The sequence below is a fragment of the Vidua macroura genome, chromosome 5 (genome assembly GCF_024509145.1).
Source record: "Vidua macroura isolate BioBank_ID:100142 chromosome 5, ASM2450914v1, whole genome shotgun sequence".
NCBI classification, from domain to species: Eukaryota; Metazoa; Chordata; class Aves; order Passeriformes; family Viduidae; genus Vidua; species Vidua macroura.
Genome location: NC_071575.1, coordinates 18126865 through 18147509, shown reverse-complemented (window position 1 = coordinate 18147509; position 20645 = coordinate 18126865). Strand labels below are relative to the sequence as shown.

At 41.8% G+C, this 20645-nt stretch overlaps 2 protein-coding genes and 1 non-coding gene across 9 annotated transcripts in view; all 3 read right to left on the bottom strand.

The window, feature by feature from the left end:
* LUC7L2 (LUC7 like 2, pre-mRNA splicing factor) overlaps nucleotides 1-17055 on the bottom strand; it is a 29362-nt gene extending 12307 nt beyond the window's left edge. For 2 of the 7 annotated variants that reach the window (XM_053978533.1, XM_053978534.1), the window contains exons 1-2: nucleotides 15297-15420; nucleotides 6744-6838 (exon numbers count right to left, since the gene is read on the bottom strand). In XM_053978533.1, coding sequence (XP_053834508.1) covers nucleotides 6744-6838; nucleotides 15297-15405 — 204 coding nt within the window. In that variant the 5' untranslated portion in view covers nucleotides 15406-15420. Of the gene's footprint in view, nucleotides 1-6743; nucleotides 6839-7269; nucleotides 7376-8523; nucleotides 8595-15296; nucleotides 15421-16697 lie in introns of those variants that run through there. The other 5 variants (XM_053978538.1, XM_053978537.1, XM_053978539.1 and 2 more) reach the window with 5 other exon arrangements.
* Nucleotides 17056-19377: 2322 nt separating this feature from the next.
* Nucleotides 19378-20075, bottom strand: FMC1 (formation of mitochondrial complex V assembly factor 1 homolog). Its single transcript, XM_053978540.1, has 2 exons — nucleotides 19715-20075; nucleotides 19378-19623 (listed from the first exon to the last, which is right to left on the bottom strand). The coding sequence occupies exons 1-2, from the start codon at nucleotides 19841-19843 to the stop codon at nucleotides 19429-19431; spliced, it is 324 nt and encodes a 107-aa protein (XP_053834515.1). The 5' UTR covers nucleotides 19844-20075; the 3' UTR covers nucleotides 19378-19428.
* A 319-nt stretch (nucleotides 20076-20394) lies between these two features.
* Nucleotides 20395-20467, bottom strand: TRNAR-CCU (transfer RNA arginine (anticodon CCU)). The gene has a single exon. It is a non-coding gene; the product is annotated as a tRNA-Arg (tRNA).
* Nucleotides 20468-20645: the final 178 nt, after the last annotated feature.

Sequence of the window (20645 nt, the reverse complement as noted above, 5' to 3'; positions counted from 1 at the left end):
AAGATTGACTTTATGCTGATTCATCTCTTGTACTGAATAAGGTCTTTAAGGCTAAAAGTGTAAAACTCAAGGCCAATTCTGTTTGAAGCGAGGCACTTAAGTTATAAATGTACAGATAAGGTTAGTGACACACTTCAATAGGTCTGAATACAGTGACAAAAAGCCTGAAACACATCCACCACACACAACCCCCCCCCCCCACTATTCTAATATGCAATCTGCATACACTTTGAATAAATGCATGAAATAAAATTCCATCATACACTAAAAACCCTCATAATTCATGTAACACTACCATGACATGCCGTTCACTTTACATGTGTTTTATGCTTCTTTCTATTTGGGTTGGATTCAACCTCCACAAAACAGTACATTTTCTGATTTCTTTGCCTCTTACTGGGAATTGTAAATCCAAAGCCTGAAAGGATGGTAATTAGTCTGAGCCAGCATTACTTGTGAGAAACATTCTGTCCTCCCCTTATCCCTGTGCTGTGCCACTCTATGCTGGCACATCTGCCTGTGCTGTTGAACACCATCTGGGTAGTGACTGGGTAAAAAATATCTTAGCAAACCAAATACAGAGGCAAATTTTTCAGCAGCGTACCTTTGTCCAACTTGTTGGGCAGCCATACAAACAATGTGCTGGGAGTATGTAAGGGACAACATAGTAGTGGACTTAAGAAGCTGGGGTCTCTTACAGTATTAAGATGGCAAATTCAAAAGCTGTTGAAAACTTTCAGTAATGTTAGTGGAAATTTTGAGGGACAAGGAGTATGTTAGGATTCTTTTTTGTTAGATGCCTCAATCACAACAGAAGAAATTTTGGCTACCCTTCCCCCTTTTGACCCAACAGGGCATCCTGATAAATACTTAGGTGGCCTAACAGGCAGCAAGAACAAGCAGGTACAAGAGAAAAGGATTCTTTATCAGTAGTTTTGATGCTGAAGAAATGACATCATTGTTGGAACTGCTCCTTAACACAGCCTATAGTAGTCCTGGGTAATCATTTGAAAGTCTCCACAGAAATATTACTACAAAATGTCTTTCATAAAAGTTCCATTAGCAAACTCCAATGTAAAGAGAGCTAAAAAACCCACCACTTTTAAAACTCTTAAGTAAGTTTGCATGCTAAACACAGAAACAGGCTAAAAAGCACTTCTGCTGGTGTAAGTTATGCAACATCAGGGAAAGACAACTCATCTTGGGGATGATTCATTACTGTCAAAAGTCTATGCTGGATCATGACTGCCAAGAACCTTAACAAGCACAGAGCAGCTTGCAGTATCATCAGGCTCATAAGGGTAGATGCAAAGTAGATGGACAGCAGATGAAAATGGACAGAAGATAGAGTAAGACACATTCTTTTCCTTTTCCACAAGTCCACCTTGCAATTTGGTGCCAAGACATGCCCTCCCTCCAGAGGCAAAGAATAAGCATTGGTAGTCTGCCATTTAAAGATCAATCACATGTGAAAGAGAAGATGGCTAAGAGGGAGACTCATGCTCAGACACTGAGTTAATGGAAGGCCTAAAAAGAACAAACACTGTTTTTCACTGTCAATACACTGACTTTCAGACAGACTTACACTACCTAAAAGTGATTTACAGAGCAGTTCAGATGAACAACACAAATAAAGAAAGGTGACATCATCCAAGTCCCCAGGCTAGATATAACTGAAGTTCATTGAGTGAGCTAAGCCATGCTTTGGATCGTTCTGCAGTTTTCTGCACTTTTACTGAGATTAAAAGCTGAAGAAAAGCCTGTATATTTGGAGACTCTTTATTGCAAATGAAAGTTATTGCTGAATTCTACTTAAGAAACAAGTGCATTCTAGTACTTGCTGACCACTTCTACAATACTTTATTTCTTAGTGTTAGATGGGCAATTAAAGCTGATTGATTTCCCAGAGCTGAGGTTTAAAAAAACGGGTCTTTCATAAGAAAAAACCTTTGTAGTGAAATTATTTAATAATAATTTTTGTCATCCCATCCACAAAATAGATACAATGTCTTTGGTATAATAAAGAAATATGGATTACATTTTGTTTGCATAGTGATGCTTCAATCAAAACATGTAAAAAAATAATTATCGCATGAATTAATTATGAGTTGACAAGGAAGAGCTAGCCAAGGATCTGGCAGTAGAGAATCTGTAGAGTTTATTTGCAAAATAAATGTGCACTCTGAGTAGCTGACAAGTAACTGAACAGGAAACTAAACTCTGATGTGATGCTGTTTCTGGAACATGAAATTAAGGTGGAGTTTTCCCGCCCCTTTTCCTTTTCAGCTTTTGAACTACCTACCTGCAACAAAACTCTCATTTTGGCACTTCTACAATTGCTACAAGTTCCTTTGACATCAGAAATTTGATTACTGAATATACTCTATACAGACTGCAGAAAGAGCACAGAAAAGCTAAAGGTACTAAAACACAAAGGGCAGACGTTGAGCCAAGTGACACAGTAGCACAAACTATCAAATGCTTCTAAAAACAGCAGGGATCTTTGACAGGTTTTTTCAAAGAAGATACTCTGGGCAGTTTTTATATAGATATTTCTTTTTAGATATAAAGATACCAAAGTAGTCCACATTCAGCAAGCAAAGAATTTTTGATTGTTTGTTTGCTTAGAGAGATCTGACATTGCTGAAAAATTGATACTGGAGGAACCAGATCTCTTCCTTTATCAAACTGTCAAGGCACTACTAGGGTCAGTATGAGAACACTTACTACTGATAAAAAGAAGCTGAAGACAAGACTCTGCTGAAATCTTGCTTATTATGAAACTCATTCTTCAGCTGCACTAGCAATTTTATTTTGAACAAATGTCTAGACTTGTGATAAAACTCATCCTTTCTTGTAGGCAATACATATTTAGAAGGGGATTTAAGTTCTCTGACTCCACTAACAGTTTTAACTTTTGTAGGACTTCACTAGCAGGAAAGAAATGCTGAGCAAAAAAGATGCAGAAATTATTAAGTTGAAGTCCTTAGTAACCATTGAATTCCAGCTACCTTCTGAAGTATAATACTTTTAAAAAGACATTTCTCCATGTAACCATACTCTCATTTCTAAAGACTTCAACTTCTTAGAATAAATCACTACCAAAACTAGCAGCAGTCTTATTATTGAGATATTTCAGTGTTTACATAGTATTTGCTCTTCTAGCCTGACTACAGAACATATTAACACTGAGGTTGATAACCATGCAGAAAGTAACAAACCCCCCTTCACCTCAATAAATTAAACCCATTAAAATGGAATGCGATATGATCAGTTCACCTTCCTGGTGCTGGCCAAAGAAATTAAGAATACATTTCAGGAGACTTGACATGATCACTTGAGAGGACAACACTGCACTTCACAATTCATCACCACTGGGTAAAAGGCTTCAAACTGAGATACCTTATGCAACCCTAATTTAATTTGATTTGCTAAGCTGAAGCAGTTCACATGATCAAATCAGTCCTGAACTGAGAAGCTGATACCCTCAGACACAATGCCTTCTAACAGCTTCTAATGCTTTTTCTAGAAGTACAGCATAAAATCACAGTCCCACCCCAAACCACAAGTTTAAAGCATAAAAATAGCTCCAGAACCAGTGGGACTACTGGCAAATAAATCAACTACAGACTAAAACTCCTTACTTACATCTATCTGCACATGTGTGAACTATCCAAACTTATGCAGTGAAAGGAGATACAGACAGTACATTCAGTGAGCCTAAATGGATGCAGCCCACTGTGAGAGAGATACACATGGGCAGGTGAACTCCTTTTTCTAAGCTCCACTGCCTAGAAACCTTCTGACTTCAGTGCAAGCTTCAACACCCAGCTCCTCAGCTGAAATCTAAATTTAGATGGCTTAATCTGGAGCTGAATTCCACTCCTAATAAGATTGAAGTTAGCAATGTATTCAAGTATATTGCTAAACCAAGGTCTTGATTAATGTGGTTGTTAGTCAGTAAGAGTCCTGAAGAGCTGCATACAATAAATTTAGGAACATCTAAAGATATACTTAACTGCAGGATGAGCCAACAGAGCCTACTTTCAGGTTTGGATTAAATAAAATGCAAGAATAATTTTTTTTTTCTCAATAAATACACATAAATACAAAGTTAACTCATTGAGCGGATAAGAGTTTCTGAACCATCGTTTGCAAGACCACATATAGTATTTGTGAAACTTTTTTCATCAAGGAAGTACCATCAAGTTGGTAAGAAAGCCAGATTAATGCAGAAGTGTTGGGATTTTCAAAGACAGCTACTGGGTTACAACTATTCAGGACACTGCTACTTAATAATAGCCTTACTAAAGGTACTAGTTTTAAATCCTCCCACGTTGTCAATTTCATTAGTACTCTGCTACTCATTCAGAAACATACAAAGATAGAGAAAACACGCACATCTTATAAAACCCACAGGAGACAGCGGAGACCTTACATCCAGAGAACACTACTTAACAGGTTCATTTCACCAGGCAGAGACACTTCTGACTGCTTTGACTTGACGTTTCCCAGTCTAAATCCCAGAAACTTACTAGCACAAAAACATATCCATAAATAAAATCCCTAAAAAAAAGTATAAACACACTACACCTTTATCAACACATACTGCAACCTGAGGAACACGGGTTTTTATTGTCAAGGGAAATCAAAGCCTTTGTAGTGTTTTCAGAATTTGGCCATTAAGGGAAAGAACACACCAAAATAACAGGGCCTATTCATATGAGTCCCTTTGTTTGTCTTGTGTTATCTGTGAATGTCCTCCCTGAGTGGTTTGAAAGAGTAGGTGGACTAGAGAGGTATAGAAGTCTGCATTTTGCAGACAGGAACAGTAGTAAACAGTACCTAGGAACTGTAGATCCAATATAGACTTAACCTCATAAAACGTCCCCAGAGAACTTACTGTTTCAGGAGCATTCAGGGACTTGAATTAAAAAAAAAAGTCACCCAGCTTTTGTTACTATAGGTCTTGAATGCCAAGACGCATCAAGATCTTCCTAATGAAACTCTGGAGAAAACTTCATAGTCATTTTCTAAATCGGTGAAAAACTGTTCTATAAGACTCCATGCTTCCTGCCCTTTTAAAAACTACTGTTAAGAGAGAAGGTCCATTCCTGTAGATCTATGACCAGGTAAACAGCAGAACATCACATGGCCCAGGTAAAGCCTGTCTCTTTTGAGTCTCCTTTCTACTACTCCCACTAAAAGGATTAAACTAGTCACTGCTTTTCTGCACCCAGATTTTCATTGTTGAATGCATTTTCTGGTAGAATGACTAACTGCATGAGGAAGGAAAAGACAGATATTCTCTAAAGAAGCAGTTTCATTTAGTATTCCAAGAGCTGCAGCAAAACCTGGTATGAGGCTGAAGAAAACTTCCAGTGAGCATTTAAACTGTCAGCTGCCCCAGCCTACATGACTGACCTGCAGTGTAAGAGGTGCTACTGCATGATACCTATGACTTTTATAGTTCTGAAGTTAAACATTTCTTTACTTACAGATACAGTTATAGAAATCTTTGTTTACAGAAATCAGACCACAATGAAAAGCTGTCAAACAAATCTTTCACAAGTTTCTTTTTGTGGATTATGATCAATGCATTTGTATGTTTTGATAGCATACCAGTATGTCCCAAGCAGGAGTTATTTTGCTCACCACATAACCAAAGCACCATCCAACCTAACAGCTGGATGAATAGAAACACATTGTTCTCCCTTTTCCCCCATTTTGTTTGGCCAGTAATGCACAAAACAGTTCAAAATAAAACTATATATACATTTATACACAATACTACGTCAAATAATCCCTCAGACAGATTTTCCAGTACTTATTTTCACTGGTGCCAAAGGATAATAAAATGTACCAACATCAGTGAAAAAAGCTACCCTAGCAGCATCAAGAACAGTAGGCACGTGGGACTCTGAATCATGATACTGAATCTCTCTACTATTAATTATTCTAATCATCAAACATTAAATTATCAATGAAATATTACTCACTTGCCTTTCACAAAAAATAAGCTACCTTAAACATGGATCACAAGGTAAAGCACAAGCACACTGACAAAGCAAAGCTACTGGCCTGTGTCAAAGGCCCTTGTTTCCTATGCTCATGTAGTGGAAGTTCTACTACAGAGTGCACAAAAGTCCAAGTCAAACAAGTTACTAATATGCCATAAATGGAGATTCAAAAATTGCTTTAGAATTTATAACAATGGCACAGTAACTGGATATTGTATAGTAAGTGTCACTATCATATTAAACACATCTCAACTTTTAGAAATTTAATTACTTGAACTTTCAATTATTTTCATTAAAATATTTCTGAAGAGAGAAAAAACTGTACTTCTCTATACAAATACATCTGTGGAATGCTTTCCCACTACAACATACATTTTTAAGAAAGTAACTTCATAACTTACACATACAATGTATTTTATTTCTTTCTATTACTTGCAACTGTGCCACTGTAAGGCCACTCTGCTGTAGCGCAATTCACGTCCATAACGTTATGTGGCTTTTCATGTAAACAATGAAATTTAGGTAATAATTAGCATATAGAACAGAAGAATTCTAAAATTAACTTCAGAACCCATAAATTAATTGTTTATGAAAGTTCCTCTGAACTACCAGAGAGTGCTAGATAGTCACTGAAAACAATGAAATTTAAGGAAATACTACAAAGAGCAGTTATAATTCAATTTCTCCACTTATCTAAATAAAACATGAAATTTAGCTACATACAGTTCCAGAGAGCACATCATGAGGGCAGCAGTTGAGAAGGTGGCTCTTGCACACTCGGTCATCACTGAATTTGATTCGCTGGCGGGTGGTGTCACCTGCAATATAGAAATCAGCACATTCCAGGTCAGAAATCTGTGTCAGTCAGACACGTCCTGCAGGTTACATGCAAAGCGTTAACAGTGCCCTGTCACATACTGAAGGTCTATGGAAACTAGAAGTCAAAACACTCTATGCTTCTTTGTCAAACAACACCAAAACCACAAATGTGTGTTTTAATGCTCTATAATGCTATTTTAAAATCTTCTCACACTTCCCCTTCAAAAATGCAGCAGGAAAAGTGCTTGAAACCAGAAAGTCAGTATTAGCTTAAAAACACTTTGATACAATAGCATTTGTTAAATGAGCTATATAATGCTCTGTTCAGACTTTGCATGAAACAGTGATGTATTTCTATGCAAGAATTAGCATATCAAAGCGACCTCATAAACATAAAATGAAACACATAAGAGTCTTCACCAAATCCCACCTGATACTCATTTTATGATTTTGCTCTTGGATGCAATACACCCTTTAACATCTGATGGGAGTAGCATAAAGAGTTGGCAGAAGAATGATTTTAAATGCTTACAAACCTGAAAAAAAAATCAAACATACGGGCATAGCCTCTATGCAAAGTATTTTAGAGCTGTTTGCATATCTCCATATGATAAACCTTTTTTCTTCTACATGCTGTTTGTTGGGGTGGAACATCTTAATTATATCTTCATTGTGGCAGGTTGCAGCTCCTGCATCAGCAAAAGCATCAACCTGCCCAGATACTGAGGTCCAATTGCGAGGTTAAAGAACCCCTTCCTGGAGCAAGACCTGAAGTCTTCAGAACAAAGTAACTGGCTGGTATTCTGGGGATGAGGGCTGAACATGTTTCCCTTTGAGTAAAACAATTATCACTGTTTGAAATTGAGAAGAGAGATCACTGCAATGGCTCTTTTCTTGTTAAGACACAGGCATGATAAAACACCTTAATCTTATCTCTAAAGATGCAGCCTTTTTTTTTTTTTTTTGGAACATAATTTGGTATGATTTCTTATAATTGAAAACCTACTGGTGAATTACTGAAGCAAAAAGAGCTGCTGGGAGAAAAAGTGACATACTTTTTCTCAGTATGTGAGCTCAGACAGCAGCCTCTTCCATTTCATCAAATATTTTAGGGAGTGTAGATACATTTTGCAGTTATTCAAGTTTTTTTTATGGCTTCATGATTTGAAACTCTAAACTTCTAGATTTAAATCTCTTTAACAATTCAATTCTTTACTGAGGTTAACTACAACAGAGAGGAATAAAAAAACCCGGATTGTTTTAATCAAACCTTTCTTACTATTATATAATCGGATTTTAAAATATTTGTTCTATGTATAGGATGCTAATATATAACATTTTCAGATGGGCCATGTTTCAGATTATTTAGTAAACAAAAGTTTTCATAAACAACACATGCTTAATTTGCCTGCAAGATACAACAGGTAAAACCTGTCACCCACACACTAAAGAGCTTCAAAGCAGTTCAACAATAGGTTTTCTAGAGGGCAACCTTACTGCTCGGTTATACTTACAGCACTAAAAATTCAGAGTAATCCCTTTATAATCATGCCTACTACTGCAGTGAAGAGTTTTGCTCTTTTTTTTTTTCTTTTTAGGAGGTGGATCTTTATTTTTTTTTTAAACACATAACTGCGTTTGTTCCACATTCATTAACACATCTGAAAAGTTATTGATAACTCACGGCTCGGCGAATGCGGGGCCTTTCTGACACTCCCTTGCAGATTGATGTAGGCAGGCAAAGATACATTGAACCTTTATAAATAAAACAAGGGGCCAGATTGTTCAGTTTGTATAGAATAATAGACTCTGCCAGCAATTTTAACACAGCATCTAGAAATACATGTTGACCGTAAAGATTCTTCTATATAAAGACACATCAACAAAATAAAGTATTAAAAAAAACAACCAAACAAAAAAAAACCCAAAACAACCCCAAAGCTGGTGGCCTAATAGCACTAACCTATCAGGAGTCAAGGAGTTACTAAAGACCAGAAAATTGCTCAAAGACTCAGGTTCCTTAAGCAAAGTTGGCAAATAGTAGTTTCACAGACATTACCTCCAAATAGCTTTTTTCACACCTCTACCATAACTAGGTACTGATACTACAGCTGAAATACAGTCTTTTTCATCAAAGTGGCTACCATGATTATCACAATTACCAACCTGAGGAAGACAGCATAGGGGAAAAAAAAAGTGGCAGAAACCAATCAACAATGGCTTTAAGAGTATTTTACACATTTGTATTTGTATTTTAAACTTTTATTCTTTCTGCACGGTGCCTTTATTCAAGCATTAAAAAAATGTTTAGAAAGGTTCCCTTACAAATATGATTGGGGTATTTACATTTTCTTTTCTACAAATAGCAATTTTATACATTTGCATTTCTTTGTAATATATGCTGTTTCAGAAGGAATATACAGAAAATTTATTCTGCTGCTGACCTACAGATGAATCGTCCTGAGAGGGTGATGGCCTGGGATCTACACTGGTTGCTGGAGGGGGAGGGAAGAATAAAATCTGTGGATCCACTATGCATCTGACATTCTGCCTACAACAGCAAATGAGATTTATGCAGATGCCTTCTAAAAACTAAAACAACACAAACAGATGTGTTCTTAAGACAAGAACTTTTGCAGCAGGTAACCAAGATGCTACTTCTGCTTGTCAAACTGTAGGGAAGTTGATACCTTCTTTGTATGGTCAAACAAACAAGTGAATGCTAAATCTAAATAAATGAGTATCAAAAAAAAAAAAAAAACCAAAACAAAAGCTTTGCATGTTCTGTAATAAAAAAGTAATACACCCAGGCAACAAATAGCTGCAGTCACCTAAGTTTTAAAAGTATTCTTGAACATCTATAAAGAGGACATGATCACTTCAGACCTTATTACAAATTCTTTTTTAATAGGTAAATAATTAAATCAGCTCGGAATAGCAGTTTATTTAACCCTGCCTCTGAAGAACAGCACAGTATTCAACTACTTGATCTTTAAGACTCATGCTCATTAGAGAAATGAAAGTATTTTACCACGGCATTACAGAAGTCAACATCTATTACTTTAAGCCATCCCTGTGTTTCCAATTAGATTTTTCTCCACTAAAAGAAAAATCATATGGTTGCTAAAATTTACATGGAGATAAGATAAATTAAATTTTCCCCAAGAAGCATCAGCTTTAGTCTTACTTAAAGTACCTGTCCCAAACGACACTTCTCTAAGAGATTACTTTCCCAGTAAACAGAGAACTTTGAAACAGAACTGAAAAGAAAAAAAGCAAAATACCAAGGAAACTTCTATACTTGCACATTTCATATCCTTTACAAGCATAAGAAAATTGCACACAAGGTATACAAATATTCAAGAGATTATGGCAGTAATCTAAACTTTCTAAAGGAAGTTTTCTATTTTGTATAAAACATACTGACTGCAAAATTAACATCAATATTTAGAACCAGTGCATACTGCTGATTAAGGAACATCTAGAGGTTAAGCTTACAATGTACTATAATGTACAATGTACTACACAACTCACTTCGAACTCCCAAATCTAATCTATCAGCAAGCCAGCACAATGTCATTCCTGTTCAGTATATTTTAATCACAAACCAGCAGAACAAACACTTATGCATCAACAATACTTAGCACAGTTAACATGCTCATAACAATGACTTCTTTCATCCAGCATCTCTTACTATTCTGATGTACCCTAATACACTACTGTCAACAATCCCAAAGCACTGATGAGAACTACCCTTTATAATCCAACTGTAACCTCTAATTGTAAACCAGTGGTGCAATCCATGCAAAGGAAACAAAGTGAATTTTCATTTTCATGCTGTTGACTTCCTGAATTAAGATACATCAACAAAAAATGGTTAACTTTCCACTCAAATTTTTCAAGCATGAGTCCCAACATATTGGCAATGGACTCCGAAAGCTTTATTCAAGAACTACTAACTGGGTGGAGTATGTGTTTAAAAACCGTGTATCAAATTCCACCCACAAAGCAAGCCTGGTCTAACCAGTATCCAGCACCATTATTTAACTGAGGCTTATGCAGGCACAGAAGATCCTGTTCCTGCTGCACAGTGAATGGGCAGCTAATTCTGACATTCTTGTCACTAACACTGGACATGTCCTGATCTAACACTTTTAGAATAACACATATTTCTAACTAGGACTGCTTCTGTTTTACACCATGACTGAAGCAACACAAATGAATGCAGAATATAATGAGACCATCCTTTAGCTAATGCACTACAAGTTGAACAAATATAGGAATGGTTTTCCTTGAGGTATGAATATGCCCATTTGCTTCTTCATAAATGCCATTTTAGACAGCATCCCAAGTAGAGAATAATTCCTCAAGTCCTTCACTGTTCCCACAATTTTTAAGGTATAAACTATCAGAACTTTATAACAAAGCCAAAAAATACAGACAATTTACTAAACGCGGTGATCGCTCTTAAAACCTGATCACTCCTGATTGACAAATTGTCCTGGACACAAATAAAGGACCTTTTCAGAAAGTTTGTGTGTTGTGACTACTTTCAGATTTCTGAGCTGATTTCAGTTCAACATTTTGGGGAGCTTTTGCAGAAATTCCTGTACATGAGAGATTTTTCTCTGCCTTTGCTGCTGCTCTGCATTTGAAAGCAGAGCTCTTGGAAGAGGCTCTTGGCTCCCTAGCCTGGCTCTCAGCCTGGTGCTACCCAAAATGGCTACAAAATCCTCAACAATGATCTATCAAAGTTTAAACACACATACCACCTTCTACCTCTAAGCATGAAGCAAAATGGAAACCAAAAATCTACCTAACCCTGCAAATACCTACATAAACCCTCCACCCATTGTTAAGTACAGAGAAATTCTTCAATAATCCCATACTAAAACAAATAAATGAAAAAAAATGGGTTACAAGTTCTAAATTACACCTCTGTTACTGTATAAAGTGTGCCACCAAACACAGGATGAGTAAAATAAGCACAGGAGTGTCAATTCAATTCCTTCCATACAATGAGGACAGAAAAGTCACACATTACTAACCACTACTAAGGATAACTGAAGCATAACCCAGAAAAAACAGTTAGGATGTGAACAGATGCAAAAAGGGTACTATAAGCTTCAAAGGCAGAAGAAGATGAACTACAACAAGAGAAGTGTTTGCTAGTAACAGTTGAAGAACTGAGTTGAAGACTTCAAACATGGCAGCTCAGCTCCAAAAGCTAGCAGGTGAAGCAAAAGGAGGTGCTGACTGGCACTTCATACATATGGCTTCTGTCTAAAGGCTCCGGAGATTTTTCTGCTAGTCACATAGCACAGTATTTGTTAAGATGCTTGGGAGAACCTTTTCATGACATGTAAGTCTCAGGAGCGTGCACAAATTCACATGTCTCTTAAGAGAATCTAATTAACTTTGCTAGATTTTTGTATTTCTAGACTGTAGTCTAGATTCTAAAATTTGAAGTGATGGCAATTATTTTTAAAAACACAAACCACCATCACATTTCTTTGCAACAGTCAAGTCTTAGCAGCTTCAAAACGTTGTGAGGCACCAGGGCCATTGGGATCTGCTGTCTGCACTACTGTCACAAGTAATGATCCTCCTTCACCCTCTGCTTCCAACCAGTTCTTCAGGCTGACTCCAGCACTCACCCCTGCAGCAAGGCAGAGCACATAACTGACCTGGTGGAAAATGAAACACTTGGGCAAGATAAGCTGATTCAAGTTCAAATGGGATCTTCTCCATCAGGCCTTTTACAGAAAACTTTTCAATCTTTGCCCATTTAAACTATATTATGGAAAAAGACCCAGTCCTGGGGATACTAATATCGATTGTTAACATTTCATTCAATTTGTAAATTACTCAATTAATAGTTATGATCCTATCTGTAAGGCTCACTCCTGTTTTCTGGAGAACAGGGATGGCAAAAGCAGGGTTTACCTAAGCGTACTATTTAAAAATGTTTACTCAACTTTACAGTTCAAAAATAGTATTTAAAAAAATTAAAGTCATACTTTTTCTATGTGCTGTGTACTCCTAAATGACAAGTCCCTGCAGCTCTGGTCAACAACAAAAAATTCAAGTTGAACTAACCTTTAACTATTCACATATGGAATAAAAACTCCTTTAGTTTAAGTGTTAACAGTAAAAAACACAAAAAAAACCCCAAAAAAACCAACAAAAAAACCAACAAAAAAACCAAACAAAAACCAAACAAAAACCAAACAAAAAAACAACCACCAAAAAAAAAAAAAAAAAAAACCAAAAACAAAAAGACCAAAAACAAAACAAAAAAAAAAACCAAAAAAAACATTCATTAAGATTAGCACCTGGTTTTCAGCACTACTTATTTCTCAATATTTGGAAAACCCGTATTATATATTCAGTAATTTATATTTAAAGCCTCTCTAGGTATGCCAGGTTATCAGTACTTGGAATGCCATTTCAGAGATGTTTTTCAGCCTGCAGTCATGACTATATTAAAAAAAAAACCAGCTTTTTACTAGCATCGAAATCAACAATAATTTAATAATTTTTTTTTTTATTTTGGCACAGTCCACATCCAATTCAGCTTTCCACTTGTCAGAGAAGTGTGCAAGAGAAGGTTAACCTAGGTAATATGCAATGTATTTAAAAAAACCCATGTGCTTTTAAGTAATAATTTATAAATGCTTTTCCCATGTGTGTAAAAAAGAACCACTCCTGCCATTCAGACATTTCTTTGTATTGACATAACTAACACAACTGCTTTTCAGATACCCCAGCTGTTTTCTAAGAACTGCAACCCACTGGCAAGTCCTGAGAAGCACCAGCCAAGTCCCCTCAGTTCCACTCTCTGTCAGGTGTCTGTCACATGAGCAAAGGCAGGCACAGAGCAGGGAGCGCTGGGCACAGCAGCTGCCAAGAGGCTGCCGAGCCCCACATCCTGGCAGGTACCAGCCAGCCAGCCGTGCCCTCTGACTGCAAGTGCATCCATCCTGCTGCCCAAACTCAGCCAAGGGAGGCAGCAGGCTGCCAAAGAGGTCGGGAAGGTCTCAGCTGTCCCTGCTCACAAGCACAGGGCCCTCTGGGAAAGGGTACAGCCAGGGCCAGGCCTGGAGCAGCACACCTGCTTCTGGATGGCCGCATGCTGGGCAGCCCTGTTTGACAAGAGGAGTCTCCTCTGAAACACAGATTATTTTTCATTAATATTCTTACAGCTTAGTAGTGGGTATTTTTTGAATCACCGCAATGAATACAGAACTGTACTTTCTAGGTGTTCTCAGAGCTTAACAGCAAATCTATAAAAACACTTAATCATTGCATCTTCCAGGCTTTTCCACCCTGGCCCTAGGGATACCAGTCATAATGAGTGTGCACATTGTCCCACAAATTACAGCCTACAGCTCATCTCCTAAAACCATGTTTGAGCATCTGATTGTGGAATTTTCAAAATCATTTTCAGGGCATGTTTATATTTTCTACATGATACTATAACCTAAAAGGGAAAAAGTCCTACATATATTCAGGCATGGACACTGGTTTTAAATTTACCTCTTGTTTTAAATTTACCTCTAAGTTTTTCCTATTCCCACTGACGAGATGCAATGTTTGATCTACCTTTTCAAAAACAGGTAACATTTTTAAGCCTCCATATTCTAAGCTTCTCAAAAAAACCCCGAACAAGACAAAAAGACCGGCCAGACTTTGTAAAGTATAAAAGTAAAAAGCAGTTTGGTAATATTGAACAGTATAAAACAAAAACATTGCCCAAGAAAGATTATTATTTCAGAAACTCTAAGGTGTTGCTAGGGAGAGCAAAATCAAAGACAATGGGGACAAGTGGTGAAATTAAAGTTCTGATCTATCGAGAAATTAAAAAATTGACACATTCTAATGAAAATCTGCAATTTGCATGTTAACAGAAATAGTCTATTTGTCAAAGGTAACAGGAATATAAAAAACCTAATGACCCCAAACCCCACTACTCTCAAGGTTAGCAATATTTCAATGACCTTGAGCCTGGCCTTGAATTTATTAAGTACCAGCTCTGCAAAAAAAGGTTCATTTTCAAGCCCTTTGTACATTTCAGTATAAATGATGATGCTCCAGCTCCACTGGACTTTTTTTTTTTTAACTAGAATGGTGTTACACAGAGATCCTCAATCCAATAATGGAAGCCAGTTTTACAAATGGTCTTTTCTCCTTATCCTTCCCCATCCTGCCTATTTTGTTTAAATGCTTTCTTTCTAGCCAGTTAGTTTCTGAACAGTTCAGCATATGTGGTTTAGGAATAACAGGGCGAGTGGGAGGGGGGGAATACAATTATCAATACAACAACTGCCTTCTCACAAAGCCAGAGAAAATATAGCCTGAAATGGCTTTTCTTGGTTTAGATTTTAGTCACTTAACATTTTTGGGCAGCTGTCTCAAGTAAATCACACTCTTCTCCCACCATCCAACAGAAAATACCTTCAGAAACTGAAACAGCTTCTCCATCCCCCTTAAACCTTCTGTGTAGTGTTAGGGTAGCACTGAGACAGCAATCTAGGTGCCAACACTGGGAAGACTTGAGTTCCATAAGGACAATGTTACTTTGCCAAGCACTTAGACATATGCAGCCACAACAGAAAGTATTGGAAAATCTTCTGGAACAAGACAAAACCACCCCAAATTAGTTCCTGTATGATAACAACTCGCTAAACAGCCTTACTCTGGAAGACAATCTTCGCTGAACAGTAATTTTGAACTCAGCAGAAAGCATTCACAACACAAGGAGAATGTGTAAACCAGTTACATTTTTCGAAATTCTAGATTATACTAAAAAAAGCTGCCATATTACATTAGCCCAGTACCAAGAGATGATCAGGACATACAAAGTATGTCCCAGTTCCCACACCCTACTCAGTGCATGGGGAAACAGGTAACTGTTAATTCAAAACGAAGCTTCCACAAACGTAACACGTCTGCAAGAGTGAGTACACACTGAGAATGAGTACCACATGCAGAACATTTAAATTATCTCTAATTGCTGCCTACCCTCGGGTGCAGAATTCTCTTGTTGGCAAGTTAAGAGCTGCACAGCGTAAGTGGAACTGCTCTTTTCCAGCAGCCCCCACAACTATCTGGATTTATGGGCGAGTGCCGGTTCAGACTTTCAAAGCGATCACCACGCACCCCAACAAAAACTGCGGGAAGCTTTATGCAGCAATACTCTTCCCTGTGTGACCGCAGAGCGATCTGAAACCTGACCGTACATCTCGTATCTCCCTCTGGGTATGACTGCCTCCGGATGTTAAGCTTTTACTTGCCCGTTTAGGGCGCTTGTTTTTAAAGGAGTTTGTCCTCTTGGGTCAATCCCACACTGCCTTTTAGAAAGCAACAGCCATACCTGCCTGCTGCCTAACACGATGGTTCGGGCCAGACTTTAGACAAATCTGTAACGACACAAAACCCCACCCTGCTCTACTGAAGCGGCTGTTGGCCTGGGGGGAATTTTTCTTGTTCGCTATGTCCTCCCCTCGATGATCAGAATCTCGAAAGCGTGTGTGCCCATCTACAGTGACCGGGCGGAAAGGCTGCGCGCCGCGGACACCGCCAGGAGCGGACCTCCAAGAGCAGCAGCGCGGCCGGCGCGGCCGCCCGGACACTAGCCGGCGCCGGCAGCTCCGCGGGGGGAGGCGGTGCCCGGCTCCCCCCACCCCTCCGCTGACGGTCCCGGCAGCCCCGCCCCGCGGGGGGTGCGGGCAACGGGCCTCGGGCCTGCCAATCACGGCGAACACGGCCCGGCCCGCCCGGTACCGCCGTGACCTCCGGGGCTGCGGCGGCTCCGCCCCCTCCTCCCCGCCCCAGCACGGCCGAGGAGGCACTTACCGTCCCGGGACGTGCCCATGAGCTGGTCCAGCATGGCACGCATCTGGGCCTGCGCCGACATCTTGAGCGCGGGGGGGGGGGCGGCGCGGCCCGGCCGAGTCACGCCGACAGCGGCCTACAAGGCCCGAGGCGCGGCGGGCGCTCGGCCCTGCCCCTCGCGTCACGGGCGGGGCCGCTCCCCCGCTGCCGCGGTGGGAGGCAGGGAGCGGGTGCTGCCCCCGCCCGGCTTTCCCGGCGGGAAGCGGAGCGGGAAACTCGCTTGGTGCCGCACCCGGTGCCGCCGCACGCTCCCTTACTCCCGCTCCCTCCCGCGCCCGCCACGCGCGCGCGCCGGCGGGAACGGAAACCCACGCGCACGCGCCTTGCGCTCCTTCGTCCGCTCCGCGACGTCAGCACGGACGGGCCTCGGCGCTCGCCCATTGGCCACGGCCTGCGCCGCTCGGCCAGTGACGCACCGCGCGGCGAGGCTCCTGATTGGGCCGCCGGGCTGGGCCCTTGGGGCGCGCTGATTGGCCGGGAAGGCCCGCGTGGCCGATGTGACGCCACGGTCTCCGGGTCAGCGGCGGCGCCGGGCGGGGCCGGGAGCGCAGCAAGGGGACAGTTCCCGCCTGGGGACAGTTCCCGCCTGGGGACAATTCCCTCTTGGACTGACGGGCAGCACCGCTGCAACGGCCCCTGCTTCTCTCAAGTACCGACTACAGTCGTGGTGAGACAAGTTATTGTAATACCCCGCTAACTGGAGAACCTCTCTTAAAACTGAGACTACCGGCATGTGTGGCTGATAATGCAACTTGCAGGGCACCAAGATCCATTAAAAAAAAAAAAAAACAAAAAAACCCAAAAAACCAAGGAATTTTACCCATTCTAACGCCTGCATTTTGTGACTCTTCCTTTGTCAACCATCGTGTTGCCATCTAGTGCCCAAAACCCGTCACAAAGATCAGTTCTAATCGTCCACAAGCGTTGCCGTGTTCAAGGTTAGCTCCATATGAAAGAAAAAAGGCAACACGCAACCTCCCCTAACAATAACCCCCTCACCCCAATTATCTGCATTTCAGAAGGACTTGCAGAGAAGATGCTCTTCTGTAACAAATTTAGGGAAAGATTCTCTACCCTGTGCCCTTCAGCTAATTAGAATATGTCCAAGCTTTGATTTCTCTTTTTTTAATCTAAATTTACTTTTGTTAGTCATCACGTTGCATTGAAGGGGAAGTGAATGGAAGAGACACCAATGCTTGTTAGAACTGTCTATTTAGTACCTTGGTATGCTTAGGGGAAATTGAAAAATTTTAGCGACTGTTTACACCAATACCATACACGCTTGAGTTCCTTCTACTCTTTAAAGAGCATCTGTGTCTGCCCAAATGAGCGCTTTTTAAAAAAAATTAAATTTTCTTATTTCCCTTCTCAAGCAATATACCATAGAATGCAGCAGTTCTCATTAACTAATGCTGAACAAGCAGCGTGCCATTACCAGTGAGTGGTGACATCTCACAACTCTAATCTACTGAGCTGAAAATAGGTTGATACTTTCCCACCTGTTATATCAAGGCTTTTCAGAAAAAAACCACCATTTAACTAGTGAGACGCTGTGAGACTTGCAAACTGGAATTCTGGTCAACAGAACCCTAAAACTTGTAGTTCACATCTCCTTGCCTTACCTAAGCAGACCAAATTTTCCCTGTTTTAAGGATCTGTTGTGCCACTCCACTATACTGTGGGGATTAAACCATCCCCAAGTTTTAAATACGGGGGAATGAAGAAGTAGACTTAGATGAGCTGATTCTCTTTGCAAAGCTTTTCTGACAGAACACTTTTGTTTTCCCTGGCAGTAAAAAAACCCCAACACACACATTCTAATTTTCTTAAGAGTTGTTTCAGGCTTCTCCCCAGGTAAACATCACATTTTTAGCCATTTAAAGTCATTCTTGTTATAAATTTCTTACATATCTTGCACACAATTCAACACTCTCCTGTGAACAGCAACAACTCAAGACCTTTTATAAAAAGGAACTCGTTGCTCCAGATTTGTGAGATGGGCGAGAAAACGCAGTCTCATTTGTGTACCTCGTGTGACTGGCTTCAGTCAGTTCCCCTCCGCTCTTCTGAGATTCAGAGGGTGAGGGCAGCACAGGAAGCTGGCAGTTGCACAGTCGACTTTTCAAGGAGACAGAGAAACATGTAACTCATTAAGAATTCATCTCTCTGAATCACTACTGCTCACTCACTGCCACGGTAAAAACCAAAAACGTCTTTAAGGTGGAAGAGGTTTGTGCTACTGCAGTGCTCGCCAGAATCCACAGATGCTCCACATCAGAGACCTTTGTTCTTGAGAGAGTAGGGAATGCCACATACAGAGTATGGCTGGAAAATGCTTCAGTAAACATTGGACAAATTCTCTCACCTACCGCTTTTGAATCACGTGGGGGAACCACGAACCCCTGCAAACCCATAGACAAGCAGTTCATCAGTGAAGGCTGACATGTTTTTCCACTACAGCCAACCTCTCTGTCAACCCTTGGAAGGGTGCCCACCATAACACACATTCACAAGGACGGGATGGGCGTCTGGGAAGCCTGATAAAGGGAGGGGGGGTTGGTTGTCTCCAGTTACGGCTTTCACACCATAGCCTAAAACTGACAAAAAGCACCTGCGAGAGAACCCAGCCCACTCCACTAGCTCTAGGATATTTATTTATTGAGGAATAAACATTGGGCACAGCAGTCCCGTCTCAGCCCTTCCCTCCCGGCTGCTGAGGCAGTCTGAAGCCCACCAGTCCGGCGACCTCCTGGGGCGAGCGCTCGCCCCTGCCGTGGTACTCGCGGTGCAGGGCCTCGTGCTCCCGGACGCTGCGGAGCAGGCACAGGTAGGTGGCGGCCTGGAAGTGCAGCTCCTGCTGGGCCCGGCACAGCTTCTCGCTGGTCACCTGCGGGGAGCGGCGGTCAGGGCGGCCCCGAGGCCTCGCCGAGCCCCGGGGGCTGCCGGGGCGGGGGTGGGAAGGGGAAGGCCGCGCGTACCCGGTGCGCGCGGAAGGCGGCGAGCACGTGCCGATAGGCGGGGCTGTCGCGATAGGAGCGGCCGGCGGCGTGGCGCAGCTCGCGCAGGAGCGCGCGCAGGGTGCGCAGCGGGGCTCCCAGGGCCGCCATCTTCCGAGCCGCGCGCGGGCGCGCCGGCCAATCGAGCGCCGCCGCCGGGCCTCGCCCTCGCGCCCCGGCAAGTGCGGGCAGTCGAGCGCCGAGCGAACGATCGCCTCCTCCTACTCTCCGCCGCCCTCCCCCGCCATTGTAATCGGCGCCGGTCGAGTGCCGGGGGTCGAGCGCCGAGGCCGGGGCGTGCCCGCTGCACGTCTCGCGCTGCGCTCTACGCCTCGTAGGCGGCCTGTGGGAACGGAGCGTGAGCACCAGGAGCCGTCCGAGAGGCGCATCATACCGCAGGAAACCGGCTTGGGCGGCGGGCGCGACCCCGCCAGTTTCTGGGGTTTCTGGTTTAAAGGGCGCTTCGGGTCCCGCTGGAGCCAGAAAGGGACGCCCAGGAAAAAGTGCAGGACCGCAGAGCCGACGCAGCCGGCGGCTCACAGGCGTGCGTGAGGCGGCATGGCTCGAGTGCGGGGGGGGAAGAAGAAAAGAAGAAAGAAGAAGAAAGAGGAGGAAAGAAAAGAAAGAAGAAGAAGAAAGAAAAAAAAAAAAAAAAAAGCACCCACCCCAGATGGGACTCGAACCCACAATCCCTGGCTTAGGAGGCCAATGCCTTATCCATTAGGCCACTGGGGCTGCCGCAAGAAAGAGGGTTTTGTGTGCTTACTTATCTCCTGTCTCCGCCCCCTTTCCTTTTATGGTGTCTATCGGAGGCCGGTGATTGGGCAGCGCCGCCCAGCGCCGCTGCCGCGCGGTCCCCTGGGAGCCGGGGCCCGGTGGGGCCGAGCTTCCTCAATGGCGTTGCGAGGCTGCA